Source organism: Python bivittatus, unplaced genomic scaffold (assembly GCF_059951505.1).
Source record: "Python bivittatus isolate LINGU-HERP-01145 unplaced genomic scaffold, Pbiv_v1 ctg000850_np1212, whole genome shotgun sequence".
Classification (NCBI taxonomy): Eukaryota; Metazoa; Chordata; class Lepidosauria; order Squamata; family Pythonidae; genus Python; species Python bivittatus.
The window spans coordinates 49,732,719-49,759,784 of record NW_028277112.1 but is presented as its reverse complement, the minus strand read 5'-3'; the positions used below and the strand labels follow the sequence as shown (position 1 = coordinate 49,759,784).

The following is a 27,066-nucleotide window of genomic DNA, read 5'->3' as shown; positions in this document are numbered from 1 at the left end:
AAAAACAAATCACAGTACAGAATCATTAATTCACCTTGGCATCCACAAGGCAATGGCATCTTAGATACCAAAACCTCTGCAGAAAAAATCCATCTTAGCCACCTTCCTAAATGCCATAAAAAATTGTCGCTATTCAAATTTCTAGGAGGAAGGGGACTATTCGACACAGATGGAACAAATACTAAAAAAATATATGATCTGCTAGCCCCTACTCCCCAAATTTTAAGTATGGGGAGGCCTCAACATCCCACCTGGGGCGGGGGGAAACAAACCAAACGGATTGAAGGAGACGGTCCTCAAGAATTATCATGAAAATTTTATTGGTTAATTAGTGGAAGATAAATTAGCACAATGAATGAATCTGGAAGTTAAATATATCAAATTTTAGGCTATATAATAATTAGCTAGTATAATGAAGAACAAAAACAAAGAAAGTTGTATTTATATAATTATATCTTACACTGGTTATATACAGATTTATGTATTTATCACTAAAACTTTTACATATGTTAAAAGTAAGGTGATTAATAAGCTACACATTCTTTTTAACTTGTATGATGAAGAAACTGGATGCAAGATGAACTTCTTCAAATGATAATGGTAAAAAAGTGCAGAAAAGAGTAACTAAATTGTGAATACTTTCCTTTCAGAAAAGGCTAGAATCTGGGGACTCTTCAGCTTGGAAAAAACATGATGGGAGTTGTGCAGACTTGATTGAAGTAGAACATTCCTCTCTCAAAATAGTAGAACCAAAGGTCATCCAATGAAGTGATTGGAAGATTTAAGAGAGACAAAAGGATGCACTTGTATACCCAACACATTTTTAACCTGTGTAATTAATAAGATATGGCAATGGCCACTAAAATGGATTGCTTTAAAAGGAGATTGAATAAATTGTCAGAAGACAGTTCTGTCAAAGGCTAACAATCAAGGTTTCCTCCAGGTTGAGGACAGCATGCCTCCAAATACCAAGTGTAGGGGAACAACAATGGGAGATATGTATGTCTCCAGAGAGGCATAGAATTGGCCACTGTGGGAAACAAAATGATGAATTACAATGGACTTTGGCTTGATGTGGCAGGGCTGTTCTTACATTCTAAATAAAGCACTGCACAGCGCATATATGAATGCTCTCAGTGGCTTCTGGTCATGACTGACTGGTCTTGCTTCAGAATACAGTTAGGCCGCACAGTTACCAAGAACAGTGGCAGCTTAATGGAGAACAGAACTGTGTATGCCACAAGACTTCTTCTGTTGCTCCTAAATTAGACTAGTGCTCTTGGATACATTGCATCCAGGACTGATTCCAGGGCTGGAGTAAAATATGCTTCTGTAGGTGAAATGTGTAGAGAAAGAAAAAGGTGGCACATTGTCCATTGCCACAGATGGTTACTGTTTTTAGGTGTCTGTAGGCCCACTTAGTTCTTTACATCTGCAATTAAATACCTGGGAGTATTTAACAGAACTGAATGTACAGTAATAGTTTTTATTTTGGATAGATGGGGATGCACTATGAGTGTAAGAAGTTGGCTATGAGGAGTTACCGTATCAACTGTTTCCTCACTGTAGATCTTCAATTTGCTCCTGCTCAATTCCATGGAGATGAATGAAACTCAGACTTCATGAGGAACCCAGTTCTGGGATTATTTCCCCAAAGAATTTGCTTTACTGTACTTTTTTTTTCAAAGCACATGCTGCTGGCAAACAGCAGATTGGGTTAGCCATATCATGCAAACATAGACAATGGGTTACATGTATTGTATTCAACAACTTTAATTTATTACATATTGTAAATAATCTCTAATCATATTGCTTTAGTGCTCCTGAAATTTATCTCAGGATATCTTATGATACAATCATACCTTCATGTCCCTCACCCCTGAAATTTGGAAACAATATAAATAAAACCCAATCTGTAACAGGAGAACATCTCAACACTCCAATGCATTAACCTAATAAATGTTAGTTGGTTGGAAGAAATTTTAAACAATCAAGGCAACATGGAAACTCAATAAAGACTAATACAATGTACAATTTAGAAGCATACATACCACTTATTACTTTATACAAAAATAGAAGATCTGTATAAATCACTTTTTGTATACATTTTCTTATGTAGATGAATATAAGGTTTACCCAAAATAATTTACAGGTGGTGAAACTATTAGCAAATATTTCATATAGCTGCACAATGTTATCTTGTACTCATATTGCTTTCTTTCCATTTGCTCTTAATAATAATGTATTAAACTTGTATGCTGCCCAACTATTTCATGCTTACATCTCACTCTTATGATGATTATATCTTCCAATCAATCCAGAACTATTTTGCATTATTTTTACAACGAAGTTGAAATTTATTCTGCTTTATACTAGTAGGAGAAAACAGGACGTGTAAAAGCACTGAGGTGCTCTGCACAGAGAAAATAACAGATACCTATGCATTCTTTGCAAAAAGCAATCCATTCTTCATAGAGCACTTCAGATATTATCAGAATCAAAGCACAGTCTCATATAATGATGTTTATGTTAATTTGCACAGACTAAAAAAGCCATAATGATTCATTGTGGATGAATTGATTGTTCAGTATGAAGATGATAAGAGGTTCATAACCCCTTCTTATTCAGAAAGTTATTTAGGTGTCTTTGAATGTTCTGAGGGGCCAGTAGAAGATTCTGTGTTGATCTACATTAATATAGGTCTTTCATGTACAATAGCCCACTATCATCAAACAAAGCTGTCACATTGTATCAACTCCCCACAGTGCAATCTTTCTAAAACTGTGCTACAGATGCCGAAAGCAAATCAATAATTGTCGTGTGAAGCTGGAAATTCAAGAACATTTGCCAAGTCCCAGATGACAGATTGGCTCATTTAAGGTGTATTTGCATTATGTAGCTAAGAAATGAAGAATGCAGCAAACACACAAATTCTCTGCCTAGAGCCACCATCCTAATCATAGCCTCTACACCAGTGTTTCTCAACACTAGCAACTTTAAGGTGTGTGGACTTCAACTCCCAGAATTCCCCAGCCAGCCATACTGACTGGGGAATTCTGGGAATTGAAGTCCACACATCTTAAAGTTGACAAGGTTGACAAACACTGCTCTACACAGACACAGACAGACACAGAGCAGTAAGACCGAGATTCAGTCTGAGCCTTCCCCAAAACTTTCCGTGGTGGTCTCAACCCATCTGGGATAGCACAATTTTTATTTTAAATGCTGAAATACAAAAATGCCAGGATATGACAGTTTCCCAATTTTCTTTGCAGTCCCTGGGAAGCCATCAACAATGTCTGCTCCCCATTTAGTTAGGACATTCCTGATCATGTTCTGCCAGCAGAATGAGGTCAATGTTCCCTTCAAGGTAGCATCTAATTGGAGAACTGTATTGTCACCCACACTTGTAATATAATAGCAATTATATCCACTAATCTCTGGTTTATGATAGAACTAGGCCTAATACATAGATCACCTATTCAGTTCTAATATATATATCTATAAGATCTTTTTCACTATTTCTTCCTAAAATAACCTTCTGTATGGTTATGCTTGAGACAAATCTCTGACTGCTAGCACACTAGCTCTGATTTTATGTTCTGAGTCGGACTGTGAAGTCAGATTCTGAAGTCATTGCTTTGTTCAGAAATGAAGTGCATAAGCTAAATTATTGAGCTGTGTGTGTAAAAAGCGTAGAACAATGTGTGCCAATTCAGCTGGCATTACTAAATGCCAGTTGCATACACAAATGAGTGGCCATGGAAAAAGAACATGTGCATTTTTGGAGTTAGTACTGGAAAATCCTTTCCTTTGCACAGCTTTAAATGTAGAAACAGATGGGTAGCCTTAGCATGACAGACATATTTGCACAAAAGAGGAATGACAGAATATACTTTTCTACATAGAGCTGTAAAACAAAGAATTTAAGATTCAGTTCACAAGCGAATTGTGCAAATGGTTATCCTTGACAGCTATAATAGAGGAAAAAAGAGGAGAGCAGTCGAGAATGTGAATGGAAAGTGCTACTGTAGTCAACCAGATTCACATATAAATTGAGAGTAGAGGAAAAATCTTGAAGGGAAAAATATTATGTGCAGAGAAGAGTGATGAAGGTGGTGAGGGACTTGGAGGCTAAATCTATGAAGAATGATCACAAGAACGGGGTATGGTTAGCCTAAATAAGAGGAAGCTAAAAGGAGACATCCACCCACCCACCCACCCATCCATCAATCAAATTTGTCACTGCCCATCTTGTTAAAAATGATTCTGGGCAGTTTACAAAGCAGTTAAAATCAATTAAAGATACAATATAAAAAGATACTGAACAAATAGAAAATAAATAAAATCCAAGAATAGATGTTAAATTGGAAGTAACTCAGGAAGTGTCATCAAGGCGCCAGCCACCTCCAGGATTGGGTAAAATTCTTCTTGCCCCACGCAAGCTGGCAGAGCCAGGTCTTTAATCCTTTCTGGAAAGCCAGGAGGGTAGGGGCCTGCCGCACCCGTGGGGGGAGAATATTCCAAAAGGCAGGGGCAACGGTAGAGAAGGCTCTCCTCCTGGGCCCCGCCAGCCAACATTCTCTCACTGATGGGGTCTGCAACATGCCCTCTCTGCCTGACTGGGTGGACAGGTTGATGTAATGGGGGTGAAATAGTTCCTCAGGTAACCTGGACCCATGTCATGTAGGGCTTTAAAGGTAATAACCAATTCTTGATTTGGACCTGGAAGCAAACTGGGACCCAATGCAGATCCCACAGTAAAGGTGTTATATGTGCCATTCTTGAGGCACCCAAGATTGTCCACATGGCCACATTTTGATAGCAGTTTTCAAATACTTGAAAGGTTTCACAAGGAAAAGGGTATGGATTTATTCTCCCTAGTACCTGAGGGTAAGACAAGAACCAATGGGTGGAAGCTTTACAGAGGGAGATCCAGATGCACAATTAGGAGAAATGCACTGTGAGAGTTATTAAGCAGTGGAACAGCCTGCCTCCAAGAGTCATGGCTGCTCCATCACTGGAGGTTATCAAATAAAGATCGGTCAGTCACTTGTTTAGGATGGCATGAGTATTCTTCCTTTGCGCAGGGGTGGGGGCTTACTAGAAGATGCCCAAGACCTCTTCCAACCCTATGATTCTGTCAATTATCAGTGTTATTCCCCAAATTAGCACAATAGCAGGCAAGAGAGCAAAAGCCTCTGAACTAAAGCAACAACCAATGCAAATTTGATTTATGACTTTTTTGATCAGAACAGTTTGTCTTCAAGTCTGGATGGAAATTCATGTCAAAGAGAAACTTTTCTTTTAGTCACATTCTCTTTGAATAAGAAAAGTGTGAATTTATCAAATTTGATTGGATTTTATGGTTTACCTTAATAGCAGAAGATTATAATTTGGTGTACTCCTTATATATGGTAAATTTTTACATGTATAGTACCCATCTCTTTATCCATATTGTACTAGATCTTTTTTGTATTTTCTATATTTTTTTCTTTATAAGTATCTTGGATTTATGTTAATGTAGTTACCTGATATTGCTTGAAATAAAATAAAGTTAAAAATCTTAAAAAGTAGTATTTATTTATTTATTTATTAAATTTCTCCCCTGCCCATCTCCTCCCAATGGGGGACTCTGGGCAGTTCACACAAAACATTAAAACCATAAATATATATAAATACATAAAACATAAAAATTTAAAAACATTACTAAAAAAGAGGAAGAGAGTCAAAGAAGATGAAGGATCTGAGACTGAAGACAGCAGGCCTCTATGGGGCTAGCCATCCCCACACTTGAAGTATTCCCTCCCCACCCCAGGCCAAGTGGCAGAACCAGGTCTTCAAAGCCCTCTGGAAGGCCAGGAGTGAGGGGGCCATACTCACTTCCAGGGGCAGAATATTCCAGAGAGCGGGGACTACTCCAGAGAAGGCCTGCCTTCTGGACCCCGCTAATCAAAGTTCTTTTACTGTGGGGGTCTGAAGCATGCCCTCTCTGTGTGATTGAGTGGGATGGGTTGAAGTCATGGGGAAGAGGCGGTCCCTTAGGTAACCTGGTCCCATGCCATGTAGGGCTTTAAAGATGATAACCAACACCATGAATTGGACCCAGAAACATACTGGTACCTAATGCAGCTCGCAGAGCAACGGCGTTACATGGGCCCTCCTTGGGGCTCCAAAAATAGCCCACGCGGCTGCATTCTGGGCCAGTTGTAGCTTCTGGATACTCTTCAAGGGTAGCCCCATGTAGAGCGCATTGCAGTAGTCTATCGGAGATAACAAGGGCATGAGTGACTGTTCAAAGGGCTTCCCGATCCAGGAAAGGGCATAACTGATGCACAACCTGAAGCTGTACAAAGGCCCTCCTTGCCACAGCTACCACCTGCTCTTCAAGCAGGAGCCGTGAGTCTAGGAGGACCCCCAGATTATGCATTGGGTCTGTCTGGGGCAATGCTACCTTACCCAGCACCAAAGATGACAAAGCCCTGGATACCGAGAAGCCATTAACCCACAGCCACTCCGTCTTACCAGGGTTCAGCTGAAGCCTATTGTTCCCCATTCAGAACCTTACAGCCTCCAGGCACTGTGAAAGGGTGGTCACGGCATCACTTACCTCACCTGGGATGGAGATGTATAATTGTATCTGATGATGCATGCTGATGATACCACATCCCATGATGGTGGATGATCTCACCCAGTGGTTTCACGTAGATGTTGAAAAGGAACGGAGAGAGAACCAAACCCTGCGGCACCCCACAGAGGAGGGGCCGAGGATGGGACCTCTCGCTCCCTATCAGCACCAATTGGGATCAGCCCTGAAAAAAGGAGGTGAACCAGCACAAGACCCACCTCCAATTCCCTGAGTCGTCCCAACAGGATACCGTAGTCGACAGTATCGAAAGCCACTGAGAGATCAAGGAGAGCAAGGATGGTTGCACTTCCACCATCCCGCTCCCACCAGAGATCATCCATAAGTGTGACCAATGCCGTTTCTGTTCCATATCCGGGCCTGAAACCTGACTGGAAGGGGTCAAGATAATCCGTTTCCTCCAGAACCCTTTGGAGCTGTGATGCCACCACTTTCTCAGCCACCTTCCCCAAAAAGGGGAGGTGGGAGACTGGATGGAAATTGTCCAGTATGGTAGGATCCAGGGAGGGTTTCTTGAGGAGGGGGTGCACCAACGCCTCCTTAAAGGCAGCTGGAAACACTCCCTCCTGCAACTATGTATTAACTATCACCTGGATCCAACCACATGTCACCTCCCGAGCTGCTTTCACCAGCCAGGAGGGGCATGGGTCAAGATGGCAAGTGGTGGCCTTCACAGTCCCCAGGATCCTGTCCACTTCCTCAGGATCAACAGGATCAAACTGTTCCCAGATAACTGGGTAAGAACGGTCCCCTGGTATCTCCCCAGACCCTGCCCCACACTCGGAGTCTAACTTGGAACGAATCTGAGTGACTTTGTCCTGCAGACTTCATGAACAAATTAGGTAGCATTTTGGGGAAATGGTTAAAGCATATTCTTGCACTTGACAGGGTTGGAGTCAATGGCCTACCCTCAACGAATTCAAAGCAGCACATTTGGTGCTTCTCATCTTACTCTCCTTCTGTCTTCACAATAACACTGTGAGGAATACTAGATGCAGGGGCAAAATGTATCAATATGGTTTGTCTTTGGATACATTTTTTTCTTTATAAAAAATTGGCAGGATGGCAATTCGAAAATGGTGTAGGAAGAGGTCTTTAATTTTTCTTCTACCTTCTGCAGTCCCAATCTAGATCAAGATCCACACACTTATTATTTGTATGTGAAAAAAGTCCACATGGCTCTGTGTGTGTTTGTGTCCTGGGGGAAGGTAAAGTCCCTTTCCTAATCACACTTCTGATTCAGCTCAGTTTCTACACTGATTTATTCCTTAAAGTAAAACTTGGCAGGTTAAGAGAATAATGCCACTTGTATTTGGCCCTGATAGAATCTGATTGGTTCAAGGTAACACAATGGACTTTAGGAATGAGTGGGAACATGAACCAGGTTCCCCTACACCACCTTTTTTAAAAAATTCAGCAGAGGATCTATAGAATGGCTCTTCTAGGTATCCTTGAGGAAACAACCTACTAAATTCAAATGTAACAAATCATTTGTACAGTTAGTTTGATTTATTAACCTTTCATTATTTTGGTGTTCCAAAATGGGGTTTTATTTTTACACTATATTTAATGTGTATGTTATATACATTATAAAATAATGTATACTTTTAATGTGCTTCCAGATGGAGATTTTTTTCACATGCACAAACTGTGACTGATCATTTACTCACCAAACAGCTAAATTTAAAGCATCCCAGACACTGTTTCTGTTCTCATTCTGCATTTTGAACCCCTTGTTTTCCTCCCCATTCCAATCTTGTACCTCAGTGAAGACCAGTAAATGTGCAGCTGACCTTGCCAAGGACTCATGCTGCTGCTTCTCATGGTCCTCTTGCTTGTAACGCCTCCTTACCCAGCAGTGGGCCAGCACTATTGTAGTTCTCCAGTTATTCAGACTGAATCTGCCATAGTCTACTAGTTCTTTTATGGTTTTTCTCAACCCACTGCTCTCCAGGCTGGGGGTGCTAGGTGGTCAGGTTCAACTCATCTGGACTAGGAAGAGCAGTTTAAGCAGAAGTTAAATATGGCAACTTCATGGTTGCTTCTCAAACTCCCTCTCTCCCATTATACATGTGGTTAGAATGACATAACAGAGAAAGCAAAAACTTAAATCCATATCCCACAGTGAAGAACTGAGTAGTATTTTACCACTATAAGATCAAAGTAAAAGTGAAGACTAGCTCAACTCCTGATGGGGACACCAATGTGATTTTCTTGACACAATACAGTAGTGGTTTTCACTACTATTCACCTCTATTAGTAGTGGTTTTTCTTTGCTTTCTTCCAGGACTATTCTTTCAACCTCCCAATCTAGCTTAGAGACCTAGGATTTCCTAGCGGTCTCCCATCTAGTCTGAACTTGCTTAGCTTTCTCTAAAATCAGTCAAGGCTGGTTAGATATGGGGCTTCAACATTAAAGACTTGGGTGTCTACAGAATCCTGTTGCCCAATCCCCTTGTTTACACTTGTTAGCCTATCCCCTGTAAGTTACATCCTGACTGCACAGTGGAGCAATGGAAATAACATTCCTGTGATCCTGATAGACCTTTGCAGAGCCAAGTAGTATTGACTTGGATTATGATGGTCTATTCTTAGCCTTTATAGTATGTTAACAATGCAGTGGGTCTTCCATCCAGTCTTACAAAGGAAATAAGTCAGTGAATGAAAGATCATACCAGATCTCAGATCTGTTCCATTTCAGAAGAACGTGATGGGCTTGGAGAGGAACAACTAAAGCCTACACCTATTGCCTGGAACTTAGTGATGCGGTAGTACTTTTTTCATTCCACTTGCTCTTTACTTAGTAAAGAGTAACTATTTGCAATTAGCTTAGTAAAGCCTTCAATCTCATGAACCAACACCTAGAACACATTTCTTCTGAGAATGTGGTATACCTTATAAATATAAAGGAAACTTCCCTGATACTACTGGACTCACAGTAAAATCTAACGTTTGAAATATAACATCTAGAGGCATTCTGGAGGAAGGTTCTATGCCACTCTGAAAGAGCTCCATGTTCTCCCAGCATCATGGGGCCAACTTACATCTGGCTTATACGTTTTCCTTTTTAAGCATGAGACACTTGAGTCTGGTAGGGCTTGGGGGCAGCCTGCTTTCTCATTTGTGGGACTCTTGTTTTCTCCCATCTCCCACTGCCTGAACTTGGAACTGTGGTAGATTTCACAGCCAACACAATCTTAATCCTTCTAGTTACTTTCTATTAAGCTTCACAATTCTTTCTAAAATGCTTTATTTTCCCATTTTATAAGCAGCCTTTATCAGGAAACATGATCTTAATCCTTGGAGTCAGTTGCTAGTTAGTTTAACAATTCCTCTAAAAACTGTCTCTCTTGATTTCCCCTGCTTTTATAAATAATGAACACTGAACTTTTGCCTACAAACCTAGTTGCAGCTGTATGTTTGGCCAGTTCATCCAAAATTCTGAGCTGTTGGAAAGCACACCTGGCTGCTAATCTTCAGTGTCACATCCCAATCACTGCATTCAATGGGAATTGAAGTGCAACAATCCAGATTTGAGTGATGGGGGAAATAGCCAAATATATGACATGTCTCTGGAATCACAGGTGAGGGGATAGCAATATATTTTTGCCCCTTTCTGTCTGGAGTGGGGTGGGGGGGTTTTGTGTTTCATAACCTGCCATCTCTCAGGGCATAGCAATATATTTCTATTCTCTTTCTGTCTGGAGAAGGGTGAGGGTTTTTTGTGCTTCACAACCTGCCATCTTTCAGGCGGCAAGGCACTGACTGAATGACAATTTTTGCACTGGAGTGAGCATTAGTTCATACAGTTCCCTGCCTCTTCTCAGAGTTCTCAGGAGTGAACATGATCACATAGCCTGTTTCAAAATGCTCTGGAGAAATTGGGGAAGGAAAACAGTGAGATATAGAGGCATCCTAAGAGTGGGAAAAGTGAGGTATCCATAGGCCAGGTAGAATTCTTCAAGGAAAATAGATTGTATATCATGACAGAGAGCCTGCAGAGTTAGATAATTAGGAGGAAAACTAAGTGTGAATACAGTATAACAAACACATACAACATACTACTCTCTTCTGGTGGAGGAAGCTGTGATGAGCTGTAATTCCTTCTTGAGTGTATCCTTTGTGGGAAAAGTAGGCTTACCTCATGAGTATGAAATGGATTTCACTATTTCAAAATTTAAAATACGATTCTCCTTTGCAAACTGAGTTGTCACAGGGCACATCTAAATACAAAATGTGGGGATTCTGACTGAAATAATTATTTCAATACATCTAAAAATATGTATGAGTATACACAGATAAGAACATGCAGAAATGGGAAAATTGTAGTGCTGGAATGATTATCCACAGGGAATGAGAGCTTCTGCAAAAAGCTCTGAAATGAGAATTGTATCTTTAATGTTCTCTTCATCACATCTTTTCTTCAAGGAACTCCCACAGTACATAAGCAGTTTAGACTGGGAGATAGTGATGGGGTCAAGTCAAACAATGAGTTTAACAGCTAAGTACATACTTGAACCTCTCCTAATGGATTTGAATTTTAGTTCTAAAGGCTGTGAAAAAGATTGATTAACAATTGAGCATTGAGATGGAAGAGATATTGCCCTTCACTCTCTAAGATCTATATATCCCAGAATAGGAAAATGATTAAGCCTTCAAAAATGGTGAACTATGATCCCAGCAGCTGTAGGCAGTGTGGCCAATAGAAAAGGACTTCTGGGGATTGTAGTTTAGCAACATCTGCAGGGTCACAAGTTTTGTCCTGGGCTACAGGACAAAAAACCCATGCTGCCCAGACATAGTTTTCCATGGATTGCTAGAATCATTCAATTCTTTGACCTTCGGTCTCTATGAACTCATTCACAGAGCATCTTCCCAGGCTCCCAATTGTAGCACCTAAGTTGTAGCACGTAAGCAGGAACACGGAAAGGAAAAACTGAAATCCTTTCCTCCATGACACACCCTATGCTCATCCTGGGAAGCCAGACATATAGCCTGCACATCCAAAGCTGGTTCCTCTCTGCTGGGTGTGGGCTGACAAACCCACTCAACATTTCTAGTACAATAGTGAGAATCAAAAGAAGTTATGATACTTTCCTGATTCTTGCAGGCAGAGTTGACTGTAAATCCTGGTCACGTTTAATTCTAAGAAAATTCAGTGGTGAATATCCCACTAAGATAAATTGTCAGGAATGAATCAGATCTGGCAGTAACCCTATTTCCTCAAATGAAGAGACTTTGATTAAAAAAGACTGGTGGTCATCCTTCTCCTCTGGCAGGTTCTGGGGGCCTTATTTGGAATTGGGTAGCAGTTCTGAACATGCTAGTTTGGCTGTATCTTTCCATTTTTAATTTCTCACAGTAATTCAGAGCAATGTTATCTCAGGCACATTGTGAGAGACTAAAATGGCACCTAAAGCTATTTTCTCTTGTGCTTGGTGTGCCATGCCAGAAAAGTCTATCCAATCACCATGCCATGCCAAGCATCAATAATAGGCTAGAAGTTATGGGAGTCAAAACCATACATCTGGAGGGCACTGGGTTGGAGAAGAGTATGTTAGGATGTAAGGCCCAGGTGAGATGAAAGTCACTTTCTCAGTGAGTTACTCATATCTCTGTACATAAGTAAAGTAGCTTATCTTTGCTTCCTGTGAGCCACACCTTTATAGTAATAGCAACCTTTTAATACACAGATGTACACTGACCAAAAGAAAAATAAAATACCTACACTTTTTATATGTAACTTAATACTGCACTGAGTTTGAGATTATTTTATATGGGAAAGCTAGAGATCTGCAGATCTGTATAATCTATTCTCCACTCATCTAGAGGTTTTCACTGCATGTCTCTTATCACATACTTGATTTACAGAAACAATAGAGAGAACCATTTGCTACACACACACAGAAGATAACCACTAATCCATTAACCTCTTAATTTTGCCCTTATTTATATCAAAGAAACATAAATCTTTTAGAAGAGTGTTTTTCAAACTGTGTTCCATGGAACCCTAAGATTCAATGAGAACTTGATACAGCTAAAAAGAGAAAGTTCACTAGAATACTGCCAATTTTTTGTTAGAATTTTTCTTCTTGATCAGAGATTCTGGGAATATTTTTTTAAAAATTAACAGATTCCATGCCTGAAAAAGTTTGAAACTCCTGCTTTAAAGGACTTTTAATTTTTTTAAAGTTAAATCCACTCCACTACTTAATATAAACTACAATAACATTGAAATACAGTGCATAACATTTGGCAATAAAAATGCTTTTATGCTGATATACAATGGAGAAAAGTCTACCATGATATGTTTTGAGGTTGCAGTAGTCAAATCATGCCTGTTGCTTCAGTCTATCCTCACAGTTTAAAAATAAAGAGGGCACCCTCCCAATGTTCATAAAGCAAGAATTGGGGTAGATGTCCAGTTTAAGATACAATTAAGAAATGCTAAATCTATTCTTGTCAGCAGCTCACCTCCCCACAGTCTCCCACTAACAGCTTGTCAGCAGTTTATCTGCTGGATTACAAGCTATGGGTACATTTAATACCTTTCATTCATTCACCATTTTATACTTTAAAGCTGGTTCTTGCTGGATTAAAACTGGCAATCCAAGCATGCTCCAAATATACTATCTTCTCACTTGTTGCTGGAATGAATTTGGGGGGCAGGGGGTGACATAAAAAAAACCAAGGATGTCTGGAAACCATGCTCAACTATGAGATGTGTAACCATCACATGATGCACAGTGCTACATAAACTGAACACAAGTCCTTGTTACATATAACCCAATCACTGCTGAGACTGTAGGAATGAAAGCACTTTTCACATGCAAGAAAAAGGCCCTCTGGAGTTCTTGCACTAAAGACTCATTCTGTGTATCTTAAATGTTCTCCTGTGTGCAAGAGCAGAGCTAATAATTATTATAGAACTGAAGCTAATTACAGTAGCGGACATTGGCTGAAATTAAAGCAGCCTTCCCTAACCTGGCCCCCTTAAGCTACTGTATGTTAAACAGCAATTTCCTTCATCCAGAGCCAATATTGACCACACTGGTTGTGAACGATGGGAGCTGCAGTCCAGGACATTTAATAAGCAGGTTAGGGAAGGAGGATTTACAATGTAACAGCACAATTCTACAGGTACCTATTCAGGAAAAAGTCCCATGAAGTGGATTTAAGAGTCCAAATGACTGCAGCCAAATGAAGTGCACTATGATAGTGTTGTCACTAAGTATGAATCATCCATAGCTATCAAACAAACCCATGAAGCTTACTATGCAATGGTTTGCTTAATTCACATTTGCAGAAAGATTGGGTTTTCCTCAAAATTTCCCCCAAAAGCATATTGAGGGTCTCTGCCAAGTAGATTTTCCCCCTCTCAGCCATTATGAAATCCTTGCTACAAGGAAATTATTTCTGAAATATTTTTTTCATCCTACCCCACACAACAAATGCAACCATATTAGTTTGCATTGGAAACAATATTAAAACACATCATGCATGAACACTACTATTCCAATGTTGATGTTGCTTTCTAGACAGGGTGGTTGCATTGGCATTATGACTGGACGGAGACAGCAACCTGGTCCTTCACAGGACCATTCACAGGACTACAGTCATTTCCAAGAGTAGAACCCCAAGGACTTGGGGCGGGGGGGGGGGATACAATTAGAAGAAGGCTGAGCTACTGAAACCCAGATTTATCTTCTCCTAAAATAGCGCACGCTTAAGATAATCTATAGAGAACTTTTGGCTCAAAGTTTACGTTTCGCGCGAATGCAACCGTGAGCGCAGACCGCCCGCTGCTCTAGCAGGCACACTTCTTTAATCTCGCCAGGAAAAGACCTGCTTCCCTTTCTAATGCAGAGCGGGCGAAATAGCTTGAAGAGGCGGAGGAGGAGAAAAAGCAGAATTAAGGCTCCGCATCTCTTCTCCGTGTGAATAGTTACCAGCGCTGCTTCCGTGCGACTTGTTTCAGAGAAACTTTGTCTAACTCGACTCTGCAGCGCGCGTCCTCGAAAGACTGCCAGCAACGCCCAAGGGGAAAGTCCACCGACGCCTATTTCAGACCTGCGTTCAGCTGCCACCACTTAACGGGACCTCCGCGCGCGAGCGAGAAACTTTCCGAGGAGAGCTTCAAAGGGCAGCACTGCTCGCGCCCCCCCCCCCCCCCCCGTGATCCTCCTTAGCTTTTGGAGTCCCTCTAACCCGAATGCAGGAGAGGACAAAGCGCCTTTACCAGAAGCAAGGCAGCCAGGAGAACAGCGCTGGCAGTTGCCCGGCGGCAGTAGTCCATGCTTGGATCGCAGTCGGGCAGGCGCGCTGCAGAAGAAGATGCCGCTGCCGCTGCCGCCACCGACTCTCCGGCGCGCTGCTGTCAGGGCTCGGCGGCGGCGGCGGCGGCGGGAGCTCTAACGCTTCAGCCGCTGCCTATCAGCTTCCATCAGCCCCGCTCTCATTTCCTGCCTGGACTGGCAAGTTGAGGGGCTGATCTGCACGGAATCTTTTTCCGAACAGGCAGCCAGCCAATCAGGCCTCTGCTAATCAGACATGCCGAATAACAAAAGGGAAGGGGGTCCCGGCGAAGGATAACGGGAGGGCGGAGGAAGAAAGGGGGGAAGAGGAGAGGGGCGAGCTCTGCTGCGAAGCCGAGGCGGCTCGGGTCGTTTATTTCGCCCAGCCGCGGCGGGAGTTGCGAGGGAGCTGCTGCTCCTTTTCTGCCTGCACATTGTTCCGCTCAGGAGGAGACTTAATCCAGGTCAATATAGAACATCTGCTGAAAGGGGGCACAAGGCGTTAGAACCAGGAAATCTTCCAGTAGTGTAGTAAAATAAATCTCCCTGTAAATGAGCTTCTGTGCTCTGTGCAAGCACCTGGTGATCGCAAAACCGTTCAGACCCGCTCAACCAGCTCCAGGAAGCGTGGCCAAAAGTATACAGTGTCACTTTGTCTGGGGTTGAGAAGGATTCCCACCTGCAGGCATGTCCACACCTATGCATGCTTTTAGGGAGTGGGGATGGAGGTTAGCTCGAAAATAAAACAGAAGATCTTGCTCCTTATGAGGGTGGCAGAAAAGGAGGCAGATTCTAGAGAGCAAATGGACAGTGCAACCAATTTCCCAGGCAGGTGATGCTCTCCCTTTTAGAAGAGGTCAAAAAAGTCAAGATGGCAGCCACAATCATGGTTGAAGCCCTACCCCATTTTTGCAGGCAACACAACACACCCAAAGAAGGGTGGGGCTTCAATCACATGGTTGTGGCCATCTTGACTTTTTTGACTTCCTGCAGACACTCCTGGAGGAGGTGTTGAAGCAAAGGCTGTAGGGCCACCACTCCTGGACACCAGCTTTCTGCAGGGAGGAGGGGGTTGGACTCAGTGAGCCCCCTTCACCTCTCTAATTCTGTGACAGGATAGTAGCACGACTGCACGTCTTCCAATTTCAAGGGGGCATGACTGAGGATGACTTCCTTTATTTAGTTAATGAATTTGTTTATAGGAGATTATAAACATAAGAGAGATTTTCAAAGCTGCTTTACATCTGAAAAGTAGTATCTTCCTCCAGTTGAGCTTGATTACTGATGACTTCATGGATGTGCTGCAGTGGCGGTACTGGCAACAATCCAGAAGTGATATGCCAATGACTCCCTCCCAGTCTCGTCAAGCCCTTGGGGTTTCCTAGCGATCTCCCATCCACACACTCACCAGATCTGATCCTGCTGTTGGGTTTTACAATTACAGTTTTATTTCCTTTGTGATCTAATTTCCTGAGGTTTGGGTTTAATGGTATTATATTTGCAACTAAAAGTAGTTTGACAGGAAAATTGGTCTGTATCAGTTCAGTCTGCTAGCAGAGTTGAAGACTGTGGAAAGAAGGACTGGCACAGACAGGCAATGTAGTAGATAAAGAAAAAAATGGTAGTTTTTCTCAATATGTATTAGCATACCTGAACACAATCACAGAGTTTAATTACTGTTTAGGTCCTACTCAGTCACTGAATTGCTGGAAGAATGGCTTTAGGGAAATGGCTCACCCTTTAGAAGTTTTGAGGGTTATCACATTTTACAATGGCTGAACCTATTGAAGAACATACTGTATATGGAACAGCCTTGAGATACAATATAAAACAAATAGCTATTTTGAGGAGAAGTGTTTATGAGGACAAGCCCATTCCATCAGATGCATGTGGAGCAATACTGAGTCCATGAAAACTTAGGAGAGAATAAGGCTTCAATCTTGTAGTTACCTGAGAGAAAATTCTTCTATGAGCTCAGGTAGATGTCTAAGTAGATATGGATTGGGTTGTCTGGTGAATCTGGAAATGTATTTTTCCAAAAACAGAAGGAAGCTTCACACGTGGAAAGGTTAAAGGTCTTTGAAAGGTTGACACAACCTCAGTAGTAAGATGAAGACCAGTGTTTGTGAATAGTTGGAGATTTTTCTTCCACTTAGGGTTGATCAAGGGCCAAGCCTGAAATCTAAGGCACCCATGGGGAAGGATGAAAATGGCCATCTTAAAAGAAAGAAGAATCCGGTTTCTCATTCCTTTTCTTTTCCTTTTTTTAGATATTACTATTTAAGTTTATCTGGAAACCATTCTCCATTTTTTTACTAATCAGAGTTGAAGAAAAGGTAGTCTGCATCTGTTCAGGGGCATTTTTTTCCATCCACATTTCGCATGTTCTAGGGTTGAGACCAAGTATTAAAAACAGAAGTCACAGCTGAGCCCTAGTCATATTAATTCCAGGAACATGTTTGGGGGGGTATTTGTAAACTTGTCTTTGGGGTGCTGAAATTATTTGTTGTGATAATATGAAGGAAAAGCAATTCTGCAAATAAAATGGCTGTATTTACCTTGTTTTTATTCTAGCTTATTGATTTTAGGAACTATTTTCTTCAGCAAAATCTAAGGTTTGGTTACCTAAACACACACATATCTACATTCTGGGCATATGAATACTAGTGCTCCTGCACACATTTACAGGCATTACCAGCATGAATTGATTAAAAAGTTCTAATCTGAAAACCACACAGATAAGTTCCTTTCAATAAAATTGGCTGATGCTTGCAAATAGTGACAAAACTGAGCAAAGATTCTCCTTTGCAGAACTCTCAGCATCTGCAGTTAATTAAACTGGAATCTACATGTACACAATTTACAAGCCGATCATTGTCCAGTGTATTAAAATCAGTGAGAATTACTACGTGCAAAAAATGATGGAAGAAATGTACCAATATTTAGCAGTTGCCAAATAGCAGTGCCTGCAGCAGACATGGACACATGCGCACACACACAATTTGACAGTAAAAGTGTCTGTTATGTTTTATATTTAATGAGCAGCATAGCCATCATGAACTTTGCAGTTTAATACATCTGTGTGCAACACTCCCTAGTTTCAACTGATTGAGATGTAACACTTTCCAGACAAAGAATGATTACCGTTAGAAAGATTCCCATTCCCAGGCACTTATACAAGTAGTATGTTACTATCATATATATACCTTTCTCCTCTACTATTTTTGCTGCTATCTGACTCAATGCAAATGGCTTGCAGAATTCCTTGAGTGCTCTGGTTACAGTTCAACAGCTTACAGAACACAATCAAGGTGTTTTAGTAGAACGATCAAATGTCTGAGAAGATATGGCAATTACAGGGACATTTCATATTGTAACACCACCTTTGTCCATGACACGTTTAATAAATAATGCCAAAAAATTACTTTATTAATAGTAATATTTATTCTGCTAATAACCTTTGTATGGTTAGCACAAACAATTAAAGTTAGTATCCAAAGGTTAAATGTATCATTGTTATTGATAAACTGAATAACAAAAGAAAGTACAACTACTTACAACAGTATGAAACAAAAAATCAACACAACTTCAAGACTGATAAGCATAGCAATAAAAAAAAAGGGTGGGGGAGAGAAAATCGGTAACAACACTGGAAGTTATAAATAGAACAACACCAACAATTTTGACCCTGGTGCTAAAACATACTGTTTCTTGTCCATTAGCCCAAGACTAATTCAAATGTTGACAAATACACATCAGTCATCCATTGTTGCAAATAAGGTATGAATTTCTCCTTCCTGTGTTGAATAATAGTTCTTTCAGTAGTTTGATAGATTCAAAATCATGGGACTATAGCAAAGAAGAACATGCATTTTTCACATACAGCTACTGAGCCATAGTTAATGACATATTAAAAATCCTGTTGATATCACCAGATACAACAATAACAGGACAAGACAAAACCATATGGGTTAAAGCACCTGTGTTACAGCTGCAAATGCAGGGCAATTGTAACTATACTTCCCAGAATATTCTCTGAGATGCTCAGTATATACACACAACTCTTTTTTGTTAAACTGAACTCATTTTAAAATTGTAAGAAATAAATTTCATATTGTTTAATTCAATCCTCTGTTAGTTTACCAGACCAGGACTTTGAAACACTTTATTTCAAAGAACTCATAACTGATGTCAATTTCATCAACTTCCTTCAACTTTTTATTTAGAAGGGTTAAGAACCACAGATAATCTTCCCTAAACCTCTAACAGTTGTGGAACTTTGAAGTAGTGGTTACATCCATGCCAAATAAATCAAATAAAAATGCTTAAGTTGAATAAATGACCTGACGTATTTTTTTTAACTGCAATGTTTTTAAAACAACTTCTCAAAATTACATTTACCCAAAGTAATAAAATCAAGTCAAAGGTAAGGTGACCACTATGCTAACAGAAGGAAGTGGAGAAAAATAAGATTAAGGGAAAACATATTATGAACGCATAAGCTTCCTGTTTCTCATGGCACCTGTAGTTAAAATTACATTTTCTTTCTCTTGTTGCTCAAGACTTTCTGCTTAAGAGTTGCTATAATAAAATATATGATAGTTCCTCAATGCTTGAGACCAAGCTTGGGTTTTAGTTTATGAGCACAGTTCTTGATCTGGATGAAAAAGATCTTGAATAAGAAAAATACTTTTAAATGGGAAGGGGCCAAATTTCAATGTTGATCACATATTACTTCCTACCTGGTTGCTTCTTTTGGAAAAGTTGGACTGTACTTCCACAAAGAATGGAATGCATCACAATTCAGAAGCTGTTTTAGAGGGTGCTGCAGAGTGTTCCTGCATAACAAATCATCCTGATGATGCAGCATGGTATCATCAGTCTGAATGCTCAGAAGGAACTGGAGGGTAGGGGAAATTGAAACTGTAGTTGAAGTCTTATTTGCAATCCCTTGGAGGCACAGTTAATGAATACAGCAGTGTTTCTCAACCTTGGCAACTTGAAGACGTCTGGACTTCAACTCCCAGAATTCCCCAGCCAGCCATGGGGAATTCTGGGAGTTGAAGTCCAGATGTTTTCAAGTTGCCAAGGTTGAGAAACACTAGAATACAGTATAGGCAGTGAAAGGCTACCTTTAAGACCACCTTGGTGAAGACTCTGGGGTGTTTTGAGGGCAAAGGGCTGCTTATGTAAAAACCTGTAACCCCTTGTATTTTAACACGGCACAGTCATGTCTCAGCACCACCACTTTTCTGTGCTTTACTCACAATGTTGCCTTCATCTCATTCCCAGTCCAGCCCATCTCTAACCCTAATCCTAACCAATTAAAATAAGTAACATGTTCTTTGGCATCTTGCTGATGTAGACAGTGCTTGGGTAAATAGCTTCAATACAAGTCAGCTCCAAATCTATTATCTCCCAACCTATCTTGAGGGCTAGAGGAGATAACCATGTAGCAACAAATACTTCCGCAACGAGCATGTACAAAGTGACCCTTAAGGGTCAGTATCAATTTTTTAAAAGTTTTATTTGTTTTAACAGAGGAAACCTAACACTTCCATAAAGACCCAGTCTGTCATCAGAAGCAACATCTGCTGAAGGGCAGGCAATTTTGAGCAGAAAAATGGCATTGCAATTTATATCTTGCCTTTCACATTTGGCTTCACCACATTTTTCCTGTGGTTTCCTTTCTTACCATGCACCAATTTATCTTTACCTTTGACAGATTCTTTTATTCCATACATACCTTCATTCCTTATATGCAACAAAAGTAGCTATGTTTGCACAATATCCTGAGCCTCAAACCAATCAACTGCATATTATCTTATTGATTGTGCTGTAAGGTTTGCCCTGTTCGACAGAGAAACTCCCGTGACACGCGTGGTTCACAAAAGAGGTTTACTCATGCGTAACGTAGCAGTCACAAGCAAAGCCAGGACTGGCTTGGTACATTTACATTACTCCTTTATAGTTGTCTCAATCCCCCCCGCGGGCCCCGTTGCTAGGTTACATATTACCAATTAGCTTGCAGATTGCCCCCTGTAATCCCCCCCTTCTACTGGAATGGCAGGTTCAGCCCAGTTCTCTTGTTTCTTTGATTGTTGTTGCCTGTGGCGTGGTCGTTGCCTTCGTTGGGGCTTCTGTCGCGCGCCCAGCCGGGAGCATCCCCTCGCGCGCTGATCTCTTCCTCAATTCCGCGGCTCTCTCCTTTGTCTATAGCGCCCGCGGCCCTCTGGCGTTAACACAACGCATCCGCTCCAGATTAGTGAAGTGGCGCCAGGCGGCCCGTTCATTAGCTTGCGGTTTCGCATTTCCTCTTTCTGTGCTGGCGCTCGAGCGGTGAAATTGACTAAAGCGCGGCTGGGCAAGTTCCTAGGCGTGCGGTGCCGGCTGAACCTGACATGTGAAATCCCAACCCATGTCTCTATGTGTTGTATGAATTTACAACATTGACTTAATTGCATAACTTGGGTAAAAACGTCATGTAGACACAGCCAGCATTTTTTAACCCACAGATACTATCATGGGCATCCATAGCAAATGTGATAAAAGGTATTTTGTGATGTCACATCACAACCTTTGCCCCTTACATACTTGCATTTCATGTCACAAGTACAGAAGGCATAGAGTGTCATCTATTCCCCCTCAGACACCTCTGTAGACAATCTAATGAACAAATCCAATAAACAATCTAACAGACAAATCAAATAAACAAAAAGTAAATAAGAAGGTTTACCAAATTAAATCAACTTCCGAATGGGAACGTGCCATGATCAAAGGAAGAAATAAAGTAAATAGGTGATTATTTTGCTCTGTCTTTTTAATTAGATCTTTATTACGTAAGAATAAAGTAAGGCCAAACAGCTTCTAGGATAATGAGGAGATATGGATGTCACCACTAAATAAATCAGCAAATTTCCTTTTTGAAAAAAAAATTATTGAAATTTTTAATAAACATAGTAAAAATTAATAAAAACTAAACGAGAAGAGAAAAAAGTGCAGAAAGTGCAGAAAAAAGAAAAGAAAAAGAAAAAAGTATAAGAGAAAAGAAAAAGGCAACAAAGACAGTAATAAAGTAGCTTCTAATCTTCATCACACTGAGCATAAACTAATATAGTAACTTTTCACCTCTTTTAAAGTTACAAATAAAAAAGTCTTCTCCCCATAGCCTAACTTTTATCTATACACAATGCAGAAATTGTCATCTTTTCAGTCTTGGTTCAGCAAAAAGTCCATTAGGAGTGACCAGAAATATCAAACAAATAGTTTATCCCTGATCAAATAGTCCAACTTTATATTCCTTCTTTTTGCTCCTCAGTATTGATCTTTAAATCATGCCAATTGCATTGCAGGATTTAGTCTTCTATCAATGTTTGGCATTCAAGAGGAGTCTTCAAAGCTTTCACTAGCCTACTTTGTAAATCCCATAAAGAGGCATTGTCCAGAATTTCTTGTCATAGCTGTTCCATGTCCAGATCCTTTTCTTGATTTGTCTTTTGTATTCCCATTTTGGTAATCTCAGTTTTGTTGTCATCCATGCCTTCAAACTCTATAATGTCTAATGTCTACTTTTTAAAGTTTTTCTTATTATCTTCTAAAAGTTTATCCATTGAAGTCTGTATCTTTTCTGAGATATTAGTTGTTAATATTTCAGTCCAGTTTTCAGAAAACTCTTTAAGATAAGAAAAAGTTATAGCTGGTTTAGCCATTTTAACTCATTTCTGCCTAGTCCTTTAATTCCCTCTAGTGTCCATTTGCAACCTTTATCAAACCTCGTTCCTAATATGAGTTTTGTTCCATTTCAGTCATTTCCCATGAGTATATTATTCAATTATATACTTATTTTTCAAATCTTGCAGCAAAAATAACCAATATTACAAATCTCTCTGGTCTCTCAGTCTGTTTAAAACTTTCTTAAATCAAGACCCTTTGTTTTTTCTTTTTGCCAATTGTATATTATTTTAAATTCTTAGGTCTCTGTTTAAAATTTCTTAAATCCATAGAAGGTAAAACTCACCAGGTGTCAAATTAAGCTTGTCGTTTTGAACCATAAAGTGGTTAAATTGAACATTTCCAACTGTGATTAGAAAATGAGTTTGGCTGGCTTAATGTCCTTATTAAAGGCTCTGCTGCTGCTGAGAGCAAAGATGTCGTCTCCCTTGGCTCCTGGCACTCAAATGCGTAGGAAACCGCTGTTTTACAGTCTTCTCATGAGGAGCTGCCATTCAGAGCACTTGTGGGCAATCTTCCATTGTCTCCTTGTCCGGAGAGATTCGAAGGACCAGTCTACTCACCAGTCTTTCATTCTTCATAGTGGTTGTCGTCTCCGCAAACTTCAATCAGCCATGACTCACACCGGGAGCCATAACTCAGCAAATTTCCCATAGTTGATATGAACTTGCTCTTGCATCTATTTCCCTTCATTTCCTGCTTTCAGTTGTTGGAATTCAAGCAACTTATATTGATTATAAGCTGAGGCTCTGGTTTCTATAGCACATTTATACAAAATAAAAGCAGACAATCTCAGGACTGTCTGAAGAATTATTCCCAAGCTGTACAGATTTAACCACTTTGATTTAAAAACCATGCATTCAAACAGTAGAAAACTATTAATACTGACATAGTTTATAAGTAGGGAAAACTATAAAATAAACTTTGGAGCTAATCTCCTTTGAGAGAATCATTTGCAGTTTACATTCTGAATGTCACCTGTCTTTTTCTGGGTATGGAATGTTACTATGTTTAGCATATTATCTGCATAGTTTTACCAATTATGTTAATTCATGAATTGTCAATCTGTTGATAAGAAATACTCATACATATATGTGGAAAAGTATATTTTGATATATATGAATGTGCTTAAACAAACAGTAAATTAGGGAGGCAGACATTTTATTGATTGTAGGTATGAAAGTATTGGTAGGTGACTAGTTTTATAGACTGAAACCTGCTAAAATGATGGGTGAGGAGTCTGAAAAGATTATTTTGATTGGGAGAAACTTCAAGTTGAGAAAATGAGCAGAAGCATAACTGATCGATTTGCCCATTTCTAATTTCCATGCTTATGCAAATGCACACAGAATGTGAATTTTCAGGTATAAATAAATAAATAAGTGGTGAAATAGGCTGGAACAAAATATGAACAAATATAAAGATTATAGAAAAAAAAAAAACTGATTCCTTTTTTGTGATTAGCAGAAAGTGACTGGAGGCCATATAACAATAAATCTTCCCCCCAACCTCACCCTTGACTGAGAATAAAATACTATGATCATACATCATTCTGACCTCCCCATCCCCTTCTGTTGAGTATTTTTAAAAACATTCCCATAACCATTTGCTTTAGAAATGGGAGTTTTTGCATCTGATTCATCAAACTCAGCATATGTTGCAAAGATCGTCACTTTTCATAAACAAGGACAAGCTCTAATTAGACCAGTATTAGATTAGAACAGAATCCATTAGGTTTGGATTCTGTTCATACCAGGTACGCACAATGAGAAAATAGCAATATAAGTAATCTGTACACAGGCAACATAGTAATTAAGTAACTCTTCATCAGATCTTTGTGTTTTGGGGATGCACTTTGACGGTTTGATCCACTATCTTTGCTAGTGTGTGTGTGTGTGTGTGTGTATTTTTTATAAAGAAATAATTAGGGAGCGAGGAATTAATATGCAGCTGTTCCCTGCTTTGAGGAAATCTCTCCCAAAATCTGAACACTATATACCCTATTTGTAGGTAGCAGAAAAATAAACTTTAAATGTTTTCATGGAATATATTTTTGTTGCAGATGTCTTTAATTCAATCACTGCTATACTCTTTTTCTCAGAATAAACAGCAGAGGAGTAAAGATGCTTTGCTAATTCAAAATAGGCCCATTTTCCAAAATTTTATTTAGCTGATTTAATTATCATGAATAGGCAGATTTTTAAACAGTAATTTCCAGCCTTTCAGTTTTTTCTCCAGGTCCTAATCATCTTAGTTTCTCCTTTCTATTACTTGATGGGATGAGCTGAATAATACACAAGGTACCATATGGCCATATCATTAGAGCCTTATGGCACTGGATCAGTTTCAGTGCCTTTCCTAATAATTCCCACTCAAAAATCTGCCCTTTTTCACATCTATCACACATTTGATCAATTCTGTTAAATTGTTGTTATATTTACAGTCAATACTTTCTTGAAGAAGCAACACATGGTTCTCCTACTTTTGCCTCCACAATCATCCTGAGATGATGTAATGTGCGTCCTTATGGCTGAGTGGGGATCCGAAGCTAGGTCATTCCAGACCTATCCAACAGCTACTACTTTTATGGTTAGACACATTAAAGTAGTCAACTGAAAAGCTGAAAAAATCTCATGTGAAATGTTGAAAAGTAGTTTAAAAGTTTAATATCAGCCCAAGTAATAAAATTATTTTAAATTGCTAAATATATTTATAAATAAACATACATGCAAAAGAAAAGAAATGAAATACAGGAAATTGTGCCATAAAGGTAAATGGGTAAGCTTTCTGAGCACTTTCTGGATCCAAATAACTACAACTACAGCATGTATATGGAAAAGATATTTGGTAAAATGTTTGAAACATATGTTTTTTGTTTTGTGTCTTGTAAAACATGAACTCTACCTGTATACAACTCTGACTATGAATACACTATTATGTTGCAACAAAATACATTTGTAAGTATAGCAATTATTTAAAGATTTTAGAAAGGGGTCATATTGTTAATGGTAATAACTTAGAGGCTATCAGGCTCCATATTAATTTTTTTCAGTGCTGGTGTTTGGTCTGCAAAAAACAGTTTTTTTCATACTTGATGGATTAAACAGTTTCAGTATGGTAGAAATTCAGGACATGATTAAATAAAACAGATAACATTCTACTTTAGAGCTGGGAAAGGGGGAAAAACACACCTTATCATAATGATGGTGAACCTATGACATGTGCATCAAAGGTGATATGTCGCGATGTTTTGGGTGACACATGAGTGTTCACTAACACCTGACAACAACTATTCTTCCTGTCTGAGTTACCAAAGAAACTGAGTTTGTTTTATTTGTATTTCATTTTTGTAATTATTTGATATTTCTTTATATAGTACATAGCACCACACATTATTGGACTGTATTTTTTAAAAATAAATGAATATATAAAGAATTGTTTCTCTTTTGTTCGGGGGGGGGGGTGACGCATCAGCAGAGTTCAGTTAGGCATTTTCTGAATTTTTGACATGCTAAGTCCAAAAGGTTCACCATCACTGCCCTCTCATCAAGTAAAACAACAACAATAACAAATTATTGTTGCATTCATTGTTATTCTCTCCATTAAAAGCTGAATGGGAACATTTATCATTTAACATGGATTGCTGCTCTCTGCTATACTGCTAACCAAATGATCCCAATATCCTTTCCATATTGTATCTTGAATCATACTTTAGAAATTCAACATCACTTATACTTAATAATGAAAAAGGTATGAAAAGGTTATAGGAATTTCCAATACTGAATTGTATTCTTAAACTATTGATATAGGCAAGAAGTCTAATATTCACTATGTGGAGTTTCTCTCATGGTAAATTATTCTTCAGTAAATCTGCAGAAAATTAGAATTAAATTATAGTGAAAACAGGTTTGGCAATATCCATGTGACAACTGATGTCAAGAGTGCCTCCAGTTTTGCCCAGACTGGAAACAAACACATAATCTTATAACTTTTACAAAAGTGAGTTAAGTAAAGAGACCCATGAGTTCCCCCAACCCAGTCTTTTAGACTTTTATACAAGTTTAATCAGTCACAACATTCTTGCTCATCAATCTTGTTTCTTATTATCTAGGATAAAGAGACAAAAGGAAATGAGTGATATTGCATATGATTGGATATTCAGACAGACAAAAAGACATTTCTTTTGAATACTTGCTGTGAATCTTGACAACAGAAATAAAATTGTGCACATAATTCAGCTAATGTGAGAGAAACAAGGCTATCAATGCATTCACTAGATTCACTGAGAAGTTTGATTTTAAGACTTCAAGGATCAATGGAGCTAGCTGAGAAAGAAATGTTTGCTCTTCAGTAAACTCACGGGGATGGAAGATATTGGATCTTCCTATTCACCAG

The 27,066-nt window shown here is 39.4% G+C and overlaps 1 protein-coding gene across 1 annotated transcript in view; it reads right to left on the bottom strand.

The window, feature by feature from the left end:
• Nucleotides 1-15,151, bottom strand: part of ADAMTSL1 (ADAMTS like 1) — a 259,610-nt gene extending 244,459 nt beyond the window's left edge. Inside the window, exon 1 of the mRNA XM_088130277.1 lies at nt 14,886-15,151. Coding sequence (XP_087986403.1) covers nt 14,886-14,942 — 57 coding nt within the window. The 5' untranslated portion in view covers nt 14,943-15,151. The remainder of the gene's footprint in view (nt 1-14,885) is intronic.
• Between the last annotated feature and the right edge of the window lie 11,915 nt (nt 15,152-27,066).